The 21,627-nt window shown below is 36.0% G+C and overlaps 1 protein-coding gene and 1 pseudogene across 5 annotated transcripts in view; both read left to right on the top strand.

The window, feature by feature from the left end:
• The first annotated feature begins 2,928 nt into the window (after positions 1 to 2,928).
• On the top strand, positions 2,929 to 3,572 carry LOC138174856 (centrosomal protein 20 pseudogene; annotated as a pseudogene).
• A 7,600-nt stretch (positions 3,573 to 11,172) lies between these two features.
• CTSO (cathepsin O) overlaps positions 11,173 to 21,627 on the top strand; it is an 82,317-nt gene continuing 71,862 nt past the window's right edge. For all 5 annotated transcript variants that reach the window (XM_069105616.1, XM_069105618.1, XM_069105617.1 and 2 more), the window contains exon 1: positions 11,173 to 11,586. In XM_069105616.1, coding sequence (XP_068961717.1) covers positions 11,188 to 11,586 — 399 coding nt within the window. In that variant the 5' untranslated portion in view covers positions 11,173 to 11,187. The remainder of the gene's footprint in view (positions 11,587 to 21,627) is intronic.

Raw genomic sequence — 21,627 nt, 5'->3', positions numbered from 1 at the left:
ACAGAAAGAGGTAGAAAGGCATCATTAGGGACCTATTTACACTACAAATTCTATATAACACCAACAATTTGTCTGGCCTGCCTTAGAAATTAGGGGAAACAAAAAAACAAAAGAATAATCACTTTTTTCCAAAGAAGAGATTACAATGAGCAAAAGAGCTATCTTCAAATATTTAAAAAGATATTGTATGGAAGATGTAGTACACTAAACACCATAACCAATAAAGTAGGAGATTTTTTGTAACACTCATAAAAATAGTTTAATGTTATATTTTTGTACTGATATAGTATTATCTACTGTTTTAAGAGGAATCAAATATATGTGTATGTATATGCCTACATACGCATTGTACATAGTATATATGTAAGTATACATGTATATGTAGATACATAAAATCATCTCATACTAAAGAAAAGTATGTTTATTTAATTCACCTAAAATGTAGTTACCAATAACTTTCTGTTACAAGTCACCTGTGGAGCATCCTTTCTCAATAACCAATAGTACTGAGCCAGCATACTTGGACTCCATTTACCCTCGTACTGTTTTTCCATTGTAAAGATTTATTGATGGAAATATTCACCATGTCCATCACTCATAGCACTGTTTTCTGGGAAGAAGTCCAAATGTAAATCCAAGAAATACATCTTAAATGACATGTGTGATGTCATTACTTAATAGGCTTTGAGAAAAATCACTACCATTTTCTTGGTAACCATTTGCTTCTTTCAAAAAGGTTTTGGTCACTTTTTTAAAAAAGTTGATTTCCATGAAGCTCCTTCAACTGTTTCTTCAAAATTTTCATTTCTCATCACTTCCCTTTTTTGAGTACCCACCCATAAGTATCCCCACTTTAATTTTAACCTCACTGATTTTTGGAAATTTATTTTTCAGATGAAAAGAAACTATATCATTTCAACAAATCATCTTGACAAAATTTTTCATTAAATCAAGTTTAACATTCAATAGTGGAAAGAACTTTTGTGGGGCTAGCAAGTTGTTGTCTTGCCACATTACCTGTAGATAATATAGTATTATCTACAGTTTTAACAGGAATCAAATATATGTGTACGTATATGCCTACATATGCATTGTACATAGTATATACATAAGTATACATGCACATGTATATGTAGATACATAAAATCATTTCATACTAAAAAAAAAGTATTTTTCATTTGATTCATTCTTTCCTTTGAGGTCAATGTTTTTTAATAAACATTTTTTTTCTTCCTCTACTGTGCCATTTACAAATAAAGGCATATTTATTGTTTATATCTAGTAAAAGAACAAACATTTTTCCATGCCACAAATACACAAAAACTGGTCAGGTTGGGTTTTTTTTGTGCTTACTGTTTCTCAAAAGAAGGTGAATTTTTGTATGTAGTTTGCTTTCTTATGATATTAATTCCTATGTTGTTAGTTTAGATAAGAAGCCAAAACCTCCCTCAGCTTGATTTTTGAATACGTTAAGATCATAAACAGGGTCATTTAGTTATTCTGTGGTTATTATGGAGGTTGCATGGTGCACTGACACTGGATTTGGAGTCAGAAAACCTCAGTTCAAATGCCTAAGTTACTTAGCCTCACTGAGACTCAGTTTTCTCATCTGCCAAATAAGGGAGACGCATTAACTGTCCTCTGAGGTCCTTCCAGCCAGTGCTGGTGGAATAGGTGCTCATACTGAAAATTTAGTGACTTGAGGCTCTGTAAACTAGAGACTGGCCTAGGCAGCAGGAAGCCTGATTCATAGCCCCTCAAACCCTCCCCTCTTTCTCTTGTGGTCATAGTGAACTAAGTAAGTAGTTGGGTTTTTTGTTTGTTTTGAAATTAGAATTTAATTTCTGAGATTTTTTAACTTATGGCTACCTATAAAAATTCTTTTGATGATTAACACACGAGGCATATTAAGAATTTAAGTATTGCCAACTAACATCTACAGAATACAAAACACTTGAGAAAACAGGATTAGAAATAATAATCATGTTTACAAATGATCCTGATGCTCACAATCTGCTACATATCGAGAGTTTAACTGCATGACTGAACAAAGGTGAATACTTCCAGGGAAAGTGATGGTAAATTTTAAACAACTGGCTCTCTAGAAGGAAAAATTATGCAGAATACACGTTTAAATTTAATTTGCATTATTACATTTTCTCTATCATTTTCCTAAGTGCAGAAAATCAGCAAAATAGTAAATCAAGCCCTCATTTGTAACATTTGCTGATTTCCAAGGTGTAAATGCTCACCCTGAAATTTTAACAATCAACTTTGCTAAACAGGTTTAAGCTGGGTGAAGCACAGCATTGAATATGTAGAAGCCAGCTACTGATCTCACTTACCCTGTGAGTAGTGGGTAACCTGGAGCTTTGAGGACCCATGAGGCCCTGTAGGTCCTCAAGTGCAGCCCTTTGACTAAATCCAAACTTCACAGAATAAATTCCCTTAATAAAAGGACTTGTTCTGTAAAACTTGGACTCAGTCAAAAGACTACACCCAAGGACCTAGAAGGCCACATGTGGCCTTGAGACCCCAGCCCTGCGCTTACCCCTTCTTCTTCCCCCAAAACTAAACCACACTTTATTATTGCCTCACACTGCATAATTCATGCCAAAATTCATGGAGTATTCAATTATTAGGGTAGTTGTAGTATACTGACAGATATTATTCTTCCTTTTTCAAGGACGTCCATACCTAGCTCATCACAATCTCCATCGAATAGACAACACTTGCCTTTGAATGAGGGGACTTCAATATCCATGTAGATATTCCTTCAAGCTGCCTGACTTCTCATTTCCTCAACCTTTATAAATCTCATGACTTATTCCTTTACTACACTTCAGCCAGACATATGGTGGTCACTCACTTGATCTTGCCATTATCCACAAAGTATTCCACTTCCCTAATTAGAAACTCTGGCTTTTCTCTTGGGTGGCCTTTGGAAAATGGCAACTGTCTCGGAGTTCAAAGCAGTTTTAAAAGATATGCTGGAAAAAAGGGGTGTACTGGGACACTTAAGATTGAAGATCAGAACTGAAATTTTTAATGCACTAGATGATCAAGGTGAAAAACGTCCACACCTGTCTCATGAAAACCTCCTAATTAATGAAGTAATTCGAGAGTATTTGGAATTCAACAAATATAAGTATTCAGCATCTGTCCTTACAGTTGAATCTGGTCAACCAGTAATGCCATTGGAGAGACAATTTCTCATTAAGGAATTAAATATAGACGAAGACTTGAATGCAAAAACAGTACCTCTTTTATATGGAATTATAGCTCATTTCTCACACGTGAATAAAGATGGCATCCAAACCACTTTCATAAAAGGATCTTCACTGCAGCTTCCAAGATGAAATTTTGGCATGCAGTCCAATTAAAAAAAAAACACGAAATATGCTCATTTAGAAAAGTGGAGGTTAACAGGCACTAATTCAGAAGATCATCATGTTTCTCAAGCTGTGAAGAAATAGCTTTCATTTGGTGCAAATATACATCTTTTAATTTCAATATGTATATATTAAATTGCTATTTATTATGCTATAACTACATACATAATGTGTATTATTTAGAAATGTTAGTTTTTGGAATATATTCAGCTATGTCATGTTTTTCTACATTTGTGAATAAAGGTTAACTTTGTCATCTAGTTTACTGAATTTGATTTAAGGAAGGTAAGCATTTTGTTTTTAGGCAGTATTTTAGAAGACTCCAAACTAGTGGAAAGTAAAAATGCTTTCATTTACCATAAAATTCAACTCTTTGCCTTCTTTGTCCCTACTGGGAAATAGGGCTGAACATAGCTGTGAGTTTTTCAACATACTTCCATTTTGCCATATTTCTTTGTCCAACAAAAATTATATAACCTAGCAAAACTACTTCAAAATACCTATATTTACATATATAAATATATAGGGAGCAAAATTAAAAGACAAAGGTAATAAAGATATTAAAACTGGAAAAACTAAATCAGTTATTTGAAAAATAACTAAATTTTAAAAATAACTAGATTTTCCAAGAAGTTGCTTTTTCAGCTTTTAATAAAAGTTTTGAAAATTGCCTTGGAATATGAATTTTTAATTTCTCAGCAATCTTTTACCTTAGAAAAGTTTATGCTTTTATTGGAAGGGCTAATTTTGAGGTTGGACAAAGAACTAGCTCTTTAAATTTCCACTAAGTGAAACAAAAGGCCCACTTTGTACTATGGACATGTGAAATTGCAGGCATGAAGGGACAGGCTTTGGGTTAAAATGCCAGAATGTGTCTACCTGTTAAAAAGATGGCATTGTTTAGCTTTTATAGAGTCCTCAATTGCATAGTTAAAGGATAAATATGAAAGTGTCTACCCCATACTCATATCTGGGAATCTTCCTTAAAATTTATTTTGGCTTCAAAATAGGAAGTATTATGAAATTTTACAAAGTTAACTCCTCTAAAATTTGCTTTCTCCCACATTCATTAGTTACATGTATAATGTGAAGTTAACATTTTCCCAGTTGCTATGGAATGTATTTGATTGCTACAAAGTATGGTGCCTTACTAGCAGATGTTACATGCAATATAATAAAAATAAAATTTTGAAAGGTTATCTGTAGAGAAATTTTATAGTAAGTGGAAAACCTTGTTTCTTAATGTTAAGGACTAGTTCAAACAAGACTACTTCCAGGTGAAAATACTTTCTATTAATTTTATATCTGATGGTAATAGGTAATGTGTAGCATTTTGGGATTAACAGATCAAAAGTGTTACCAGAATACAAAAAATTTTAAAGTACTACCATTAACCATAATTTTATAAATCATCAGATTTTAAATAGTCTTTTGTATAGTTAAGAATTTAAGTACAATTGATTGAATAAAACAATATAAAGATGCAAGAGAACTATTTACTAATTTAAAATGAAATTTGTAATATGTGATTACAATTATGAGTTCCATTGTATTGTATGTGGGAGTATAAATGTCTGAATTCTTCCCGGAAGATTAGCTTCAGGCTTCAAGGATGTTGGCAGTGAACATTGAATTTACCTCAGGAATTGCACTCATATAGCACCAGATTCAGTCAAAATCAAGTACTGTAATTTTGGATACAAATGGCAGCACATCAAAATGGAAGTGAAATAGAATTGTATCACATATAGACGCTAGTGCTTTCAGATAATGTTTTGTAACAATTTTTATACTATGATGATTTTGTATCTTTAAATAAATGGGGTTAAAGCACAAAAAAAAGAAACTCTGGTTGTTCCCCCATCTGATCATTCCCTATTATTCCACATATTTTTATGCTTCACCCCTCCTATACTTCTTTATTATTTTTTTTTTTTTGCTTTTTGGAGGGCAGTTGGGGTTAAGTGACTGGCCCAAGGTCCCATGGCTAGTTTTTGTGTTAAATGTCTGAGGCCGAATTTGAACTCAGGTCTTCCTGATTCCAGGGTCAGTGTTCTATTTACTGCAGCACCTATACTTCTTGATTGCCCTTATTAGGCTTCCATTTCCTCCACTGTTGAGTATTTTCTTTAACCATTATCCCTGCACTACCTTCACTTTCTTTCCTTTCCAAACTCAACCCAATAGTTAGCAATTCCAACTCTATAGTCTTCAATCCTTTGTGAAGACCCCACCCTCACCCTCACCCTTTCTCCCAGCAAATTTCATTCCTCAATTGCCCCCACTATCCCCTCCTCTTATCTTATTCAGAAGCTACTGGAGGAATGCAGCAAGGCAGAATTTTTTATTCTTTCCTAGCTCACTCACCAAAGACTTTTCCCTATCAAGGCCCCCATATCTCCCCCTTGCATTGTCTCTAAAATTTGGACTTTACCTCTTACTTTACTAAAAAAAATTAAAAAAAAACAAGCTATATGACAATATGACATGAACTCTCTCCTCCCATTTTCTTCATCTCAAAACCCCTTAACATCATCTCTCATTCTCTCCTACTTCTCCCTCCCCTCCTTAGTCTCTGACAAAGAGGTGGTCCTTCTTCTAGCCAAGGTCAGTTGCTCTAAACATACACTTATTCCCTCCTGTATTCAGTCATGCCTGAATGAAAAATCTTCAAGTATTCTCTCTCTGTCTCTCTCTTTGTCTCTCTGTCTCTGTCTCTCTCTCTCCCTCTCTCTCTCTTCCTCTCTCTCTCTGTCTCTCTCTTTCTCTGTCTCTCTCTGTCTCTCTGTCTCTGTCTCTCTGTCTCTCTCTGTCTCTGTCTCTTTCATCTTCAACCTCTCCTAATCAACTGCTTCCTTCTCCACTTTCAAACGTGCCCAAGTCTCCCACTTCCTTATAAAACCATCCCTAGAATCTACCATTTCTTCAAGTTATCTCTACTCCCTTTTTAAACCAAACTCCTTTAAAAAGTTGTCTACATCCACTTGCTCCACTTCTGTTATTCACTCCTCAACTTTTTGTAGTTTGGTTGTCAACCTCATCACTCAACTGAAACTTCTTTTTTTCAAAACTATCAATTATCTCTTAATTGCCATATCTGGTAGTCTTTTCTCAGGCCTAAGCCTTCTCAACCTATCTGCTGTATTTGCCACTGAGATCATCCTTTCCTACTGTATACTTTCTCCTCTCTCCATTTTGATGACACTTCTTTCTCTGGGTCCATCTTCTAGTTATATGTCTGTTTCTTCTTTGTTGGCTCATCATCTACATCACACACATGAGTATTCACCCATGTTCTATCCTAGGTCCTCTTCTCCCTCTACAATCTTTTGGTTACTGTCTTTATGAAAATACCTAGACTTCCTCACCTCCATCTCTAGTACTGCACCACTAATTTCCTATTAAACATTTCTAATCCATGTCCTAGAAAGATCATAAAGTCAATATGTCTAAAACTTACATCTTTATCTTTCCCCTCTCCCTAACTTGACTATTTCTTTTTAACATATCACTATCCTCCCAGTCTCCCAGGGTCATCATTTTGACATTATCCTCAACTTCTTGCTCCCTATTACCACATTGTAAAGCCAAGCACAAGCAGCTTTCCAGAGGGCTGCTACTGGGAATAGCTTTAAGATTCTGATAACATAGTATAGTGAACTCTCTATTTATTCAGCAATAAACTAAAGCAAAACATTCACAGAAACCAAAGTTTAGAATTCACAACAATATAACATAACAACTTACTACTAAAGTGGCCACATAGTTTTAAATAAAAGATATTCAGTAAGTCACAATCTGAATCAATCAATATAAAGTACCCATATACAGTCTTCTTTCATCTTGATTGGTGACTAGCTTCCAATCATTCTTAATTCAATCTTCTTAAAGGGTACAAAGTACAAAGCTTTCCCACACCTAGGTCACAATAAATCATGATCTTGTCAGTCAGCACTAAGTACCCAAGGAAGGTCCTTTCATCTTGACTGGGACTGACTCCCAAACTCCATGGTTCCTCTTCCATGCTCCCAGCCCTTGTCTGAATTCACCTATCACCTGAATTCACAGGTAGTAAGCTCCCAGCTCCTCCTCCAGCTCCTTGTCCAGCTCTATACACCAAGCTTAGCAAAGTTACAACAATGTCCACACACATTACCAGCATCATCATCAATTCACTTTCTGCCTATGAAATCAACACAGACCCACAAACAGGGTCTGAGAAATCAACACAAATCATCAGTAACGTCTCAGGACCTCTGAAAACATCAGTAAAACCCTCCTCCAGGACTTCTGTAAACATAACAAAAGAGTCCTCTTTCGGGGCTTCTGAACCAGCATCTGCCACATCCAGATCTGACAAAGTAACATCAACACAGGCAGAAAAAGTGCCGGCACCACAAGCCATCCTTCTTCCCAGTTCTGCTCAGTCCCAGCTGTGCTTGAGCTTTTATATATCATCAGTTCTTCCCTGTTCCACCCTACCTCTTACATCCTTTCTGTTCTGGTCTTTGGCAAATCCCTCCCACTGTGGGCTTCACAGGTTCTGTTTCTAACAAACACTTGATATAATCACAAGCAAGGCTAAAAGACACTTGATTTGAAACAAGGTATTAAATACCTGAATAACTGAAACAAAGAGCTCCTTTGCTTGCTATTACGTAAACACATATATCTAATTGGTTGTGAAATATTGCCATTTCTACCTTCACAACATCTCTCCCTTTGCACAACTACCACCTTAGTTTAGGCCCCCATCACTTCTTGTCTGGATCATTTCTACAGCCTTTATTTAGTCTCCCTGACTCATCTCCTCCAATTCTAGTCCATCCTGCATATTGCTGCCAAAGTAATTTTACTTAAGTATGGATCCAACTGGGTAACTACTTTTCCAATTCCATGTTGCCATTTTTTTTTTGTTGCTGTTGTTGAGTCATTTCCATCACAGCAGACTGACTCTTTGTTAACCCTATTTGGGGTCATCTTGGCAAAGATATAGTGATTTGTCATTTCCTTCTCCAGCTCATTTTACAGATGAGGAAACTGAAGCAAATAGGCCTAAGTGACTTACCTAGGGTCACATAGCTAGTATGTATCTGAGGTCAGATTTGAATTCATGAAGATGGGTCTTCTCGGTTCCAAGTCCAGTGTTCTATCCAATGTGCCAGCTAGCTGCCCTGATTTCCTTTTACCTTGAGTGTAAAATATAAACATTTTAGTTTAGCTTTTAAAGCCCCTATACAATCTAGCACAAGCCTATCATTCCTGGCCTTACCATCCCTTCCATACTCTGCAATCAAGTCAAACTGGTCTTCTCTTAGAAATAATAACACTCCATCTCCTGTCCCCATGTCTTTGCATTGGTCATCCCCTAATCTTGGAATGCACTCCCTCTTTACCTCTGCCTCAGATTCCCCTCTTTTTTTTACCATGAAGCTTAAACACCATCTTTCTGCTTGATATCTTTCCTGATTCCTGCAACTGTTCACATTCTCCATCCCCAGTTGCCTTGTATCTAACTGCTTTGCATATATTTGTATTTTTAATTTTATATTTATGCTCTCTCTATATATTTTTCTCTTCCATTAGAATGTAAGCAATTTGTGAGTAGGGATTGTCTCATTCTTTATACTGTATTTGTATTTAATAGGTACCTAATGTGGGAAATGAATATTTCTCTTATATTTAATAACTAATTGTTGTATTAGGAATGAGTTTTTCCCCTTTTCTACTTCATCTTTCAGAAAATTTCTCTTAGAGATTTGACCAGGCCAAGATCTAATCAGACAGTAAAAGAAATTCTAAGTTTAGGCTAATGGGTGTATTCCTGTCCATTTTATTTGCTCTGACAGGTCCTGAGAAACGTTGATTCTCCCTATTGTCAAGAGAGGTGATATGGAAACTGATGTCTCTTTAACCAAGATTTGAGTGACCTAAGTCATGGATCCCAGAAAGCCCACTTCCCATTTGATTAACCAATCAGGGGTGATTAGGCATCCCTCAGGAACATCTCCTCTTCGAAGGGCATATAAACTGTGACCCCACCACCATTAGGAGTCTGAGACAGTCAAACCATATGCACATATAAAATTTCCCTTTTATTTTATTATACTGGGGTTTCATGACCAGAGCTTTCTCACAAAGAGGTTATAGTTAAGTTATAGTTAATTAAGCATGCTACCCACCTCATAACAGAGAGGTGATAAAGTCAGTGTAGAATGAAACATGTTTTTTTTGGATGTGGCCAATGTGGGAATTTGTTTGGCTTGACAATTCATATTTGTCAAAAGGGTGGCATTTTTTCTTTTTTAATCATGGAAATGAGATTTTGTTGACTGAAAAATAAAATATAAATTTTATATATAATTAATAACAATTTAAAATATATGCATATTTATATAAATACATTTATTTACATAAATATATTAAAATAATTTCTAAATTACAAATAATATATAAATATGTTGATTTGTATGTTATTTCATATAATATATTCATATTATATAAACAATATGTGTAGATATGTAATAAAAGGCTACATAAATATATATTATAATATATAACCTAGTTGTACATCTATAATTCTATTTTGATATTTCATATTTTATTTAACTGTATTTATTATTTGTATATTTTTAATCTCATATCCTATAAATGCTAGATAATATAATAAAATATAAATATATTATATAAATATTTTATATAAAATACAAATTATATGTAAGTCAATATGTACACGACAAATTTATATATTATATAATATGGCATTTGTTGCATTTATATATGACAATATTTTATAACATTTACATAAAATATGTAACTATATTGTATATAAATATTTTATTGTATAAATATATTTTACATGTTAATTATATTCAATATAATGTTTGTGCTACTAATATAAATATTTATAAAACAAATTAATATTATATAATAAATACAATTTATGGACATATAAAATATGTTTTATATAATTATTTATATGATCTATATTATATATTTATAAAACATAAATATTATATAAACATAAAATAGAATATAAATAACATTTTTGGTTATTCAGTAGTATCCAACTCTGTGACCACCACCCACTCTTCCATGGACTATATAGCATGGCAGGCACTTCCAACCTAAGGGGCTCATCTTCCAATGTCATGTGTTTTAGTACTTTTAATACTGTCCATGCGGGTTTCTTGGCAAAAATAACGGAGTAGTTTGCTGTTTCCTTCTCCAGTTTAATGCAGGCCGGGGTTTAGTGATTTGTTCAGGGTCACACAGCAAGCAAGTGTCTGAGATCAAATATGAACTCTGGTCTTTTTGACTCCAGGTTAGACCACTATCCACAGCCCCACCTAGCTGTCCCCATAACTAATATATTAAATATTTTTCATACATTATGTTTACATAGTATATTTATTATATTATTATTATTTATATTATTATAATATATTATATTATACGATATTATTTTGATATTTTATTATACAATATTATTGTATTATTATATTATACAATATACACTTACATTACATACATTAGATTTATAGGTTATTAAATTCATCTGTGCACATATAAAATTACATTTTCATTAGGTGAATATATTTTAAATAAATATATTATTATCAAATTATTCACTATTAAATATTTATTTTTATAAATATTCATATAAAATTATATTTATAAATATTGAATAATTAAATAGTGTGCTCCATTTAAATATATATCTGCATCTTATGTAAACAGATTCATTTAACTTATATAAATTAAATTATATTTCACCTATGTAAAAGAGGTCGTAATGGGGGAGGCCAGACCCCAGGAATCTGCAGCTGGGTGTCTAGTAAATGGTGGAAGCCGCAGGAAGCGCTTGGAGGGGAGCCCCTGGAGGACAGGGCGCCCAGGCCCAGAGGGAAGCGCTACGCTAGCGAGCGCGGTCCAGGGCTGTCCCTGGAGCACCGCCCCCGAAGCCCATTCTCCGGCTACAGCTGAAGGGGGAGGAGCCCACAAATCGAAAGTAGGCCCAGTGGAGTCGGGAGAGAGCCCTCCTCTGAAGCCCATGAAGCCGCCAGGGCTGCAGTGGCTCTGGCTTTTCTGGGGCTGCAGCTGCTCCCTGGGCGCAGCAGCTGCAGCGAACAGCAGCCACTCCAGCCAAATCTCCGCCCCGGAGCGCATTGAGAAAGGCTCTGCAGCCTTCCAGGTACCGATCACTCCTCAGCCATCTCCCTCCTCCTCCTGTTTCTTTCTCCTCCTTTTCCAACTTCTGCTACCTATTTGCTTTCTCAACTGAATTTTGTTTGGGCAGCAGGTTAGGGCAGGAAAGAGATACCTCTGGGGTACTTTTAGGGCTGAAGGAGGTAGGGAAGGATGAAGACAGAGATGGAGAGGGGAGGGTGGCGGAAAGAGGACTGACTTCCCGGGAAGCGCTGAGATTTCTTCCTTTTAAGATCGTATTTTCTCTCTCTCCCTCTCTCTCCCCCTCCCTCTCTCCCTCGCTCCCTCTTTCTCTCCATTCTGCTCCTCCTCCTCCTTCTCTCTCTCTATCTCTCTCTCCATCTCTCTATACTGGTCTCCACTCTCTTCTCTGACTGTCTCTCTCTCTCTCTGTCTCTTTGACTCTTTATCTCTCTTTCCCTTGAACACATACCTGGCCACACCCTACTACCCCCTTCTGTTCTCTCTGTATACATTCTCTCCCTTTTTCCTTCCTCCCCTTTTTCCCCAGGAAAGTAAGTGATTTTCTTTTTTTTTTTTTTTAATGGTTTCAGGGGCTGGCAAGGGGTTTAGCAATCAGCCACTTAAGCACCTCGATTTTGCAAAAGAGGAAACCCAGAGAGGTGATGTAATTTGCCCAGCGTCACATGGGTATTACTGGCACAGCTGGGATTCAAGCCCAGGGCCACTGGCATCACATTGTGAGTCTCTGAACTTATAAAATGTTAATCAAGGGAATTACAAATATAAAACAGGTGCCAAAATTGGGCTTTGTAGAAATAGAGATACTCTTTGAGTAGTCTCCAGACTATTACATTTTTAAAGAGAGAGATAACATGGTACCATGGAACAGGACTAAAATTAAAAGCCTTGCTATTAACAGTCTTATCTGAGACAAACATTTAAACTATCTGTTATGTAAAGATCTTAGACTTAGTGTCAACAGCATCTGTTGTTCAATTGTTTTTTAATCGGGTCCAACTTTTCATGACCCCATTTGGGATTTCTTGGCAAAGATCCTGGAGTAGTTTGCCATTTCCTTCTCCAGCTCATTTTACAAATAAGGAAACTGAGACAGAGTTAAGTGACTTGCCCAGAGTCACACAGCTATTAAATGTCAGAAGTCAGATTTGAATTCAGGAAGTCTTCCTGATTCCAGGCCTGGCACTCTATGCACTGTGGCACCACCTAGCAGCCCTTCAACTGCAGTGGCTTCTCTCTAAAAATGTGAAAGATTTTAGTCAACGTTATAAGTGGTAGGCAATAGAGTCTGAATTTGAGCTCAGGGCTTCTGACTCCCAAATTACCTTTCTATGACACCACTCTAGAGTAGATAGTTTTCTGCCCTAAAATTACATGAGGTAGTCTAGACTTATGCTAGGACTAGGCTTCTTCAAGCTACTGGAGGGAGAGCCCTTGTGATATTAAGAGATCTTGATACTGGACCCCATGAGAAAGGAGGGATGGATTGAGAGGGATGCTTCTTCAGCTTGGATCAGTAAGATAGCAGTATTGACATTTAGACCAAATCTACTTCCATTTTTCTGCAAAGACATGTTTATACAAATATAGGAAGAACATGCATGCACAGAATGAGTGGAAAATCTCTTCTGTGAATCATATCCACCTAATTTCCCAGGACAGGGCCTCTTGGTACTAGTCTTACATCTCAAATATCTTCTTTCATTGATTGTGGGTTTGAAGTCACAATGAATAACCACATCACCCTTGATTCAAGGTAATCAAACTTTCAGGAGAAAGTTAGATTTTTTTAAGAGTCTTGAAGAATAGAAAGGAGGTAACTTGCTGCAGATAGGCACAGAGGAAAGGGTCATTTCAAGAATAAAGAATGACAAGAAGGAGCCATAGTGTACTTAAGGGTGCTTGACATCTCCACTAGTAGGGGATTACAGTATGCAATCATTTCAGGATTCCTTATTATCATTTAAATTGCCATCAGTGAACATGAGCCCATGATACTGCCAAGCACTGTGTGAATTGGGGAATAATACTCATTGGAATTGTGTTTCTTGCCATTTGATATCTTACCAGATACCAACTGGGGCCTTATCTCCAGTTTATTACTCTTGTAGGCAATGCTAACTCAAGTCCCAGGAAGGCACTTTTAGTGAATGTTGTTGGTTATTAGGGAGGGAAAAGCTTTCTTCTCTGTCCTCCTCTCCCTCTCCACTCTCCCCTGGATACCACCCTTCTCACCACCTATCTCCATAGGAAAATCCATAGGAAAAGAGGTAAACATTCCAGGGAGGTAGAATCTTGCTTTAGCAGCCAGGAGAGGAATTCAGTAGGAGCTTACTTCAGTATCATCACTCCTTTGGAGAAGGGCTTTTTCATTTAGCTGTGATGCCAACAGAATTTTTAAAAATATACCACTACTGGAGGTTTGGGTTCAGAAGCATTGAAAAGCATGAAATATATATAATTTAAAAAAAAGTTTCCAAACATCATCTATACATTTAATAGTAATCCTAGTCAAATTATATAAAGAGTCACACATACATCAGTATGATAAACGTCTAATATGTAATTGAGGCAGCATAGTGACCTGAGTTAGAAAGACCTGGGTTCAAATTCTGCCTCTGAAACACATACCAGCTGTGTGATCATGGTCAAGTCACTGAACTTTTTAGTACCTTTGGTACAGAAAAGTCTGAAGTACTATAGATTTCAAAGGACTTGGAATCTGTCTTTGTGGGGTGGAGGGAGTAGCCACATTGGGAGTTCTACACACTGTAGAATATGCTTATAAATGCATAGAGAGGGAAGGGAAAGAACCACAAATCTATTATTTCATTGGTATAGAACTCTCAGATGAAGAAATTATGTTTACCTAATTCACCAATCAGATGAATACTTTCTCTGACTCTGTAAGTAATTTCATATATATATATATATATATATATATATATATACAGATATGACACGTGTGGTGTAGATATAAAATTATGCATAATTTTATATGTTGTATTAACATTTTATACACACATACTATTTGTGTGTTTTCTATACTATGCATTGTATATTCTATATTGTATTATATCATATACATATACTTAACAGAAGAAATATGTTTGAACTGCACTTCTGATTTCATTGATATATAGCGCTCTCTGGTGAGGCAACTAACTCCCTCTACTAATCCAAATCAGCAAATGCTATGAGCCTTAATAGTCTTGGACAATTTCACAGAGAACTATCCAGAGTCATTCATCCAGTTTGTGTCATACAGGACGTGAGCCTTGATCTTCCTGACTCTAATGCCAGATTTCTGTCCATGGAGCTATGCATAGACAGAACACTCATATAATATAAACTTTGTATGATAAAGATATCATTGGACTTCAGATTTGCTCATGTTTGTGTTAATATTGTGAACTGGGAAGAGCTTATCATGAGGAATTGAATTCTTTAAAATGACCACACTCTAAGAAAGAAATTCTTAACCTTATCTATGACTTCAACTCCCTTGGCAGTCTGGCAAAACCTCTGGACCCATTCTCAGAATACTCTTTTTAAATATTGTAAGAAAATATTAAATTGCATTTAGAGATAAAGATGTAATTTCTCTCCCCATCCGTCCCCTGATCACTGAGAGAAAGGGTCTTACTTTTTCAGTGACTAAGGAAACCTAGGTTTGGTTTTAGGATTGAAAGTAAAGACAGCAGCTCAGAAATGGACATTGGCAACACTTTTTATACTAATCTTTTTAAAAAAAAATAACATTCTTTTAAAATTTTGGATTGCAAATTTTCCCCCCTCCCCTCCCCATTGAGAAGGCAAGCAATATGACAGCAATTATGCGTGTGAAATTATGCAAAACCTATTTCCATATTAACCATATTTCCAAAAAAAAGCAAGAAAAATAAAGTGAGAAAATTATACTTCGGTCTGTACTAGTTCATTAGCTCTTTCTCTCTCTGGAAGCGGATAGCATTTTTTCATCATGAGTCCTTCGGAATTGTCTTGTATCATTATATTGTTCATAGCAGCCAAGTCTTTCACAGTTGGTCATCATTACAGCTTTGCTGTTACTGTGCATAATGATCTCCCAGTTCTACTCACTTTACTTTGCATCAGTTCATATAGGTCTTGTCAAGTTTTTTTTTTCCTGAAACCACCCCCCCTCCTTATTTCTCAACACATTAGTACTCCCATCACAATCATATGCCACAACTTCTTCAATTATTCCCCAGTTGATGGGCATCCCCTCGATTTCCAGTTCTTTGTCACCACAGAAAGAACTGCTATAAATATTTTTGTACAAATAGGTCCTTTTCTTTTTTCCTTTGTTCTCTTTGGGATACAGATGTAGTAGTGGTATTGCTGGGTCAAAGGGTATGCAATTTTATAGCCCTTTGGGCCTAGTTCCAACTTGTTCTCCAGAATGGTTGGACCAGTTCACTACTCTACTAGTTAGTTCTTTGGTGTAATTTTTTTTCTCTCCTCCCCTCCAGCATTTTTCCTTTCTGATAGATGTGAGGTAATATCTAAGAGATGTTTTAATTTGCATTTCTTTAATCTGTAGTGATTTGGAATGTGTTTTCATATGACTATAGCTGACTTTGATTTCTTCTTCTGAAATCAGCCTGTTCATATCCTTTGACCATTTATGAATTGGGGAATGACTTTTATTTTTATAAATTTGACTCAGTTCTATACTAAGTATAAATTTGAGAAATGAAGTCATAAAATTTTTTATATTATTTCATCATCTATGATACCTTTTAGCATAATGTAGTTTCCCTTATTACCATTTTTCATTAGTTTTATCTTTTGCTTTGCTTTGTCTGAAATCATGATAGCTACCCCTGTCCCTTATTCATTATTCATATTATTATGTTCAATTAAGTTTAGTTAAACCACATTAGTTTCTGTTCTATGCCTTTATTTTTTAACTCTTTGTTTGATTTTCTATTTCAAATGTGTCTCTTATAAACAACACACTGTGGGATTCTGGTTTCTAATCTGGTTTCTGCTGTCAACTTCCATTTTATGGGTGACTCATCCCATTCCTTGCATACCTCTTTTATGTGAGGAAAATTTCCCCATTTTACCTTCCCCTTCTCTCTTCTCTTAGAGCATCCCTTTTTATTATCCCTTTATTTTTTCTTTTGGGATCATTGCAACATAATTGACTCACACCCATGCCTTCTGTGTAAACTCCTTTCAACTCCTCTAATAATAATAAAGTTCTTAGGAGTTTTATATGTCATTTCCCTATATAGGAATATAAACAGTTTATCTTTATTAAGATTAATCTTTCATGTTTACCTTTCTTTGCTTCTCTTGTCTTGTGTTTGAATGTCAGATTTTCTATTCAGCTCTGGTCTTTTCATCATGAATGCTTAGAAGTCCTCTATTTTATTAAATATCCATTTTTTCACCCGAAAGATTATACTCAGTTTTGTTGGGTAGGTTATTCTTGGTTGTAAACCTGTCCCTTCCGGAATAACCTATTCCAAGCCCTCCTCTCTTTTCACAGGGAAGCCAATAAATTTTGTGATATCCTGACTATGGTTCCACAGTACTTTAATTGATTCTTTTTGGGTGCTTCAAGTATTTTCTCTTTGACCTGAGAACTTTGGAATTTGGCTATATTATTCCTGGGAGTTTTCATCATTGAGACCTTTTTCAGGAGTTGATTGATAGGTTCTTTCCATTTCTATTTTGCCCTCTGATTCTAAGATATTGGGGCAGTTTCACTTGATAATTTCTTGAAATGCAATGTCTAGGATCTTTCTTTGATCTTGGTTTTCAGGTAGTCCCATAATTCTTATATTATCTCTCCTCTATCTGTTTTCCAGATCAATTGGTTTTTTTCAATGAGATATTTCATAGTTTCTTCATTTTTTTTCATTCTTTTGACTTTGTTTTGTTTTTCTTTGATGTTTCATGAAATCATTAACCATTTAATAATGATGAAATCATTTGCCCAGTTCTAATTTTTAAGAAATTATTTTCTTCAGTGAGACTTTCTACCTATTTTTCCATTTGACCAGTTCTTTCTAAGGATTTCCTTTCTTTGGCGATTTTTTTTTTTGCCTTTTTTACCATTAGTTCAATTCTTTTCTTTAAGATATTATTTTCTTCAGTATTTTTGGTGCTTCTTTTACTAAAACTATTAATTCTCTTTTCATAATTTTTTAGTATCACTCTTATTTCTTTTCCCAGTTTTGTTCTACCACTCTTATCTCTTACTGTAATTCAATTGGACTTGGGTCCTATTAGCATTTTTCTTTGTGTCTTTGCTTTTGTCTGTTTTCACATTGTTTTCTTTTGAGTTCGTGACTTGGACTTACCTGCCACTGTAGTAGCTTTTTGTGGTCAATTTTTTTTTTGTTATTTGATAATTTTTCCAGCCTTATTTCTTGACTTTAAACTTTATGTTAAAATTGGACTCTGCTCACCTGAGGTTGGGGAGGCACTGTCCTGAGTTTCGATCTTTTTTGTGTCACTGTTTTCAGCGCTAGTTCCAGAGATCTGCAAGTTTTTTATGCTTCTAAGGTGGTGTGATCTGGGAAGAGGTGTGGTCAGTGCTTTCCTGTTCTGTGCTATGGTCTTTATATGATGAGGGCCCCTGCTCCTCTGAAGCAGCAAGCACTAGACCTCCGCTCTGCTTTGTTACTGTGACCAGGGCCCCTGCTCCCTTTGTGACAGACCCCAAGCATTCTTCTCCACCCTGGAACTGTGACCCAGACCCACTTTTGGGTAATAAAGTTGCCAATAACTGCCCCGTACTAGCAAAGAGTTCTCTGTAATCTCTTTCTGACCAGTTATCTCACCCCCTTACTGTCTCTGGGATGAGAGCTCCCTAAGTTGCTGCTCCGCTGCCCCCACTATTGCTAACTCTACATCTGGCCAGACTTCCACATAATGTCACAGTCCTCTCTTCTACACTGCCTAAATTTTCTTAGGCCAGAAAAATGTCTTACCTTGACTTTTTGTTTATTCTGCCTGTCCAGAATTTGATTTGACACATTATTTTGAAGTTTTTGGTGGTTAATGTTGAGAGAGTTTGGATGGGTTGCCTCTACTCTGCCACCTGGGGTACTCCCCTTCTTGGAAATGGCAACTCTTGTACAAATGTGATTTGTGTATGATCCTGTGCCAACATCAGTAGAACAAACTGAGCCTATGATTCCAGTCATTTGAATTTCACTTGCATTTTTGGATTCCCAAACATGTCCAATGGAAGGAACTGTGCTTAATAATCACAGCTAATTGAGTTGTTCTGGCAAAAATGAAATGCAGAAGGGCTCTGGACTCTAGCAGGAACCTTCTGGGTGTTTCTGAAGGGGATTAGTGGGTGGGAGAGTTATTAGGCTCCTCAAAATGGGGGATGTTGCTGGCTCCATTATATAAGGGCCCCTCCAGATGTCAGAGGCAGAAATTCATGGTCATAGCTTCAGAGATATTAGGCAGCAAACTTATCTACCCAAGGAACAAACATGTCAGGTTTTTGTTGTTGTTTTTGTTTAAATCTCAGCCTCCTCATCCCGTTTCCTTCCTCCATCCGGGGCAGAGCTATTGTGAAATCAGACACATAATAAGTTGCTGCTTTGGGGGCCTCCTGTTCTCAGGAAGGCCCAGCCCTTAATGGATTTTTCACCAGATAAATGCTTTCCTTCTCCCTATCTGTTAGTTCCCTCCCTCCAAAATTACCTTGTTATGTATTTTGCATATTTTCATATGGACACACATTCACACATTGTCACCAATCATAAATAATAATGCTGATTATAATAACAATAGTATTTATATAGTTTTAAACTTTGCAAAAATGGTTTACAGTATTATCTCATTTGACCCTCACAACAAACCTGGGGGAGAGGAAGGGGTAGGTATGGAGGTAGGGAGAGTGTTATTATCATCCCAATTTTACAGGTGAAGAATGACTTGCACAGGGTACAAGATCTGAGGCTGGATTCTAACTCAAATCTATCTGACTCCAGGCCTGTGGCGGGCCAAGTTAGTGGAACCCTGCCTTCTGAAAGAGAATTGGGATAGAGAGTCGTCTATCCTAAGGCTGTGAGAAGGTTAGTTAAAAGAGAGACAGGGACTCAAAGAGTAGTGGAAAATAGAGTCTTATTTGTTGTCTTAAGTGCAAGCCTTTTATAGGACACTTCCTAATGGCTTTCCCCTGTAGACACTGCGCACTTCAGTGTTCCCAGGCCAGGGGTATGAACACCATGCTCTATCTCGAGTAACCAATCCAAGCCTGGCAGCAAACCATCGGGGTCAGAGTCCCACTAGCCTATGGTCCTCAACACATGCCATCTCAATAAGGATAACCATTAAAAGCATTTTACATTCATAATTTATTATGTAATTAAATTCATTTTTATTTAATATGTTTAATATTATAAATGTATAATTTATATGTTAAGTAATTTAAATTTATTATTAAATTACACATTTACAAATTTAAGTATATATGAAATATATAAATATAAATAATTATTAAATTATAAATTTAAATAATTTAAATTTATTGATGGTAAATTTAATAAAATTATGAATTTATTATAATATTTAGCATGATTTCTAACATTTTAATAACATAATGATAGAACCCAGTATGCAACAATGATGTTATCCACCTACCCCCCTCAATTACCAGCCTCCTCAGACTAAAGCAGTTCCTATAGCTATGGAATCCTTTGAGCAGTTTCGTCTCTCTTTCTCTCAGATTGAGATAAAAAAAAAAGGATAAGGATTTGTTGTTTAATTTCAACCTGACTTCTGTAACTTGAACTTTCCTGCTATTTGTAGACTAGTGGACCTTCCTATGCTGCTATTTCATCTCTCCCTGAATTGTTTGGGTCACTTTCCACTAAATCATTCTCTACTCAGATCTCTCTGTTCTTATCCTTAAAGTTTTCAAGGAATACTTCAAAATTTGAAGGAACTGGGAGTCTTGGAGTACGTTTTTCCTTCACTAATACAGATTGCCACCTCACTAGGATGAAGTACAGTTGGTCTGTCTTTGAGAGTTTCTGGGCTGAAAAAAATCTCATCACTTTGCAGCCACGCTGATGATAATTCTTTAAAAGGAATGTTGTCCTCCATCTTGTTTCTTGGGGTGGGGAGAGGGAGGAATATAACCATAGGCTTACAAATAAAAGGTTTATAAATGCCTTTTTTTTAATTATACCTCATTTTACTTGCTTCTGGCTTACTTAATCTTACCTTGTAACCAAATGAACCCATTAAGCAAAATGAACCAATAAATTTAATGTGATATTCTTCTCTCATAGTTCCCCACCTACTACAAACAGAAAGAACTATATTTTATCACCTGTCTTTCAGGAGCATTGGAAGTCATTCCAATGAATCTAGCTGGTGTAGTTTATCTGAATTTAGCTGTCTTTTAGCATTGCATTTGTTTACATAATTATATTCCAAGTATATTATTCTTCTCTTTCTGCCTTTACCCTCCAGTTTCAGTTCATAAAAGTCTTTCCAAGATTTTTCTATATTCATCATTTGTCTCTGGTTGGTGCAGCCTTTCAACAATGGATGGGCACCCAACTGTTTCCAGCTTTTGACTAATACAAAAAAATTGCTTCTCAAATCTTGAAAAAACATACTCTTGAATGAGATCATAACTCAAAGCTAAACCCTAGATCACTTTTCTTTTTAAAATAATAGACCTATCGGGTGGCTAGTTGGCACAGTGAATAGAGCACCAGACCTGGAGTCAGGAGGACCTGAGTTCAAATCTGGCCTCAGACGCTTGACACCCTTACTAGCTGTGTGACTTTGGATAAGTCACTTAACCCCAATTGCCCTCCCAAAAAAAAGCTAAAAAAAAAATATTAGACCTATCACTCCTACCTGTAACTTGGGTGGCAGACCCTATATTGATAGGCAATATTTACTTCTTTCTCCCTGGTTCCCAGGAGTACTCAGATCTCCCCCAGCACCCCTGCTGTACGTGGGAAATAAAAACCACTGTTCCTTTAATCTAACAGAAGTAAGGCATAGATACAATAACATTTTAATA

This window comes from Petaurus breviceps, unplaced genomic scaffold (genome assembly GCF_028583685.1).
Source record: "Petaurus breviceps papuanus isolate PSGF00001 unplaced genomic scaffold, PetGlider_PUasm1.0 76, whole genome shotgun sequence".
Classification (NCBI taxonomy): domain Eukaryota; kingdom Metazoa; phylum Chordata; class Mammalia; order Diprotodontia; family Petauridae; genus Petaurus; species Petaurus breviceps.
Note: the sequence above shows the minus strand (reverse complement) of the source record. Positions and strands in the feature narration are given on the sequence as shown.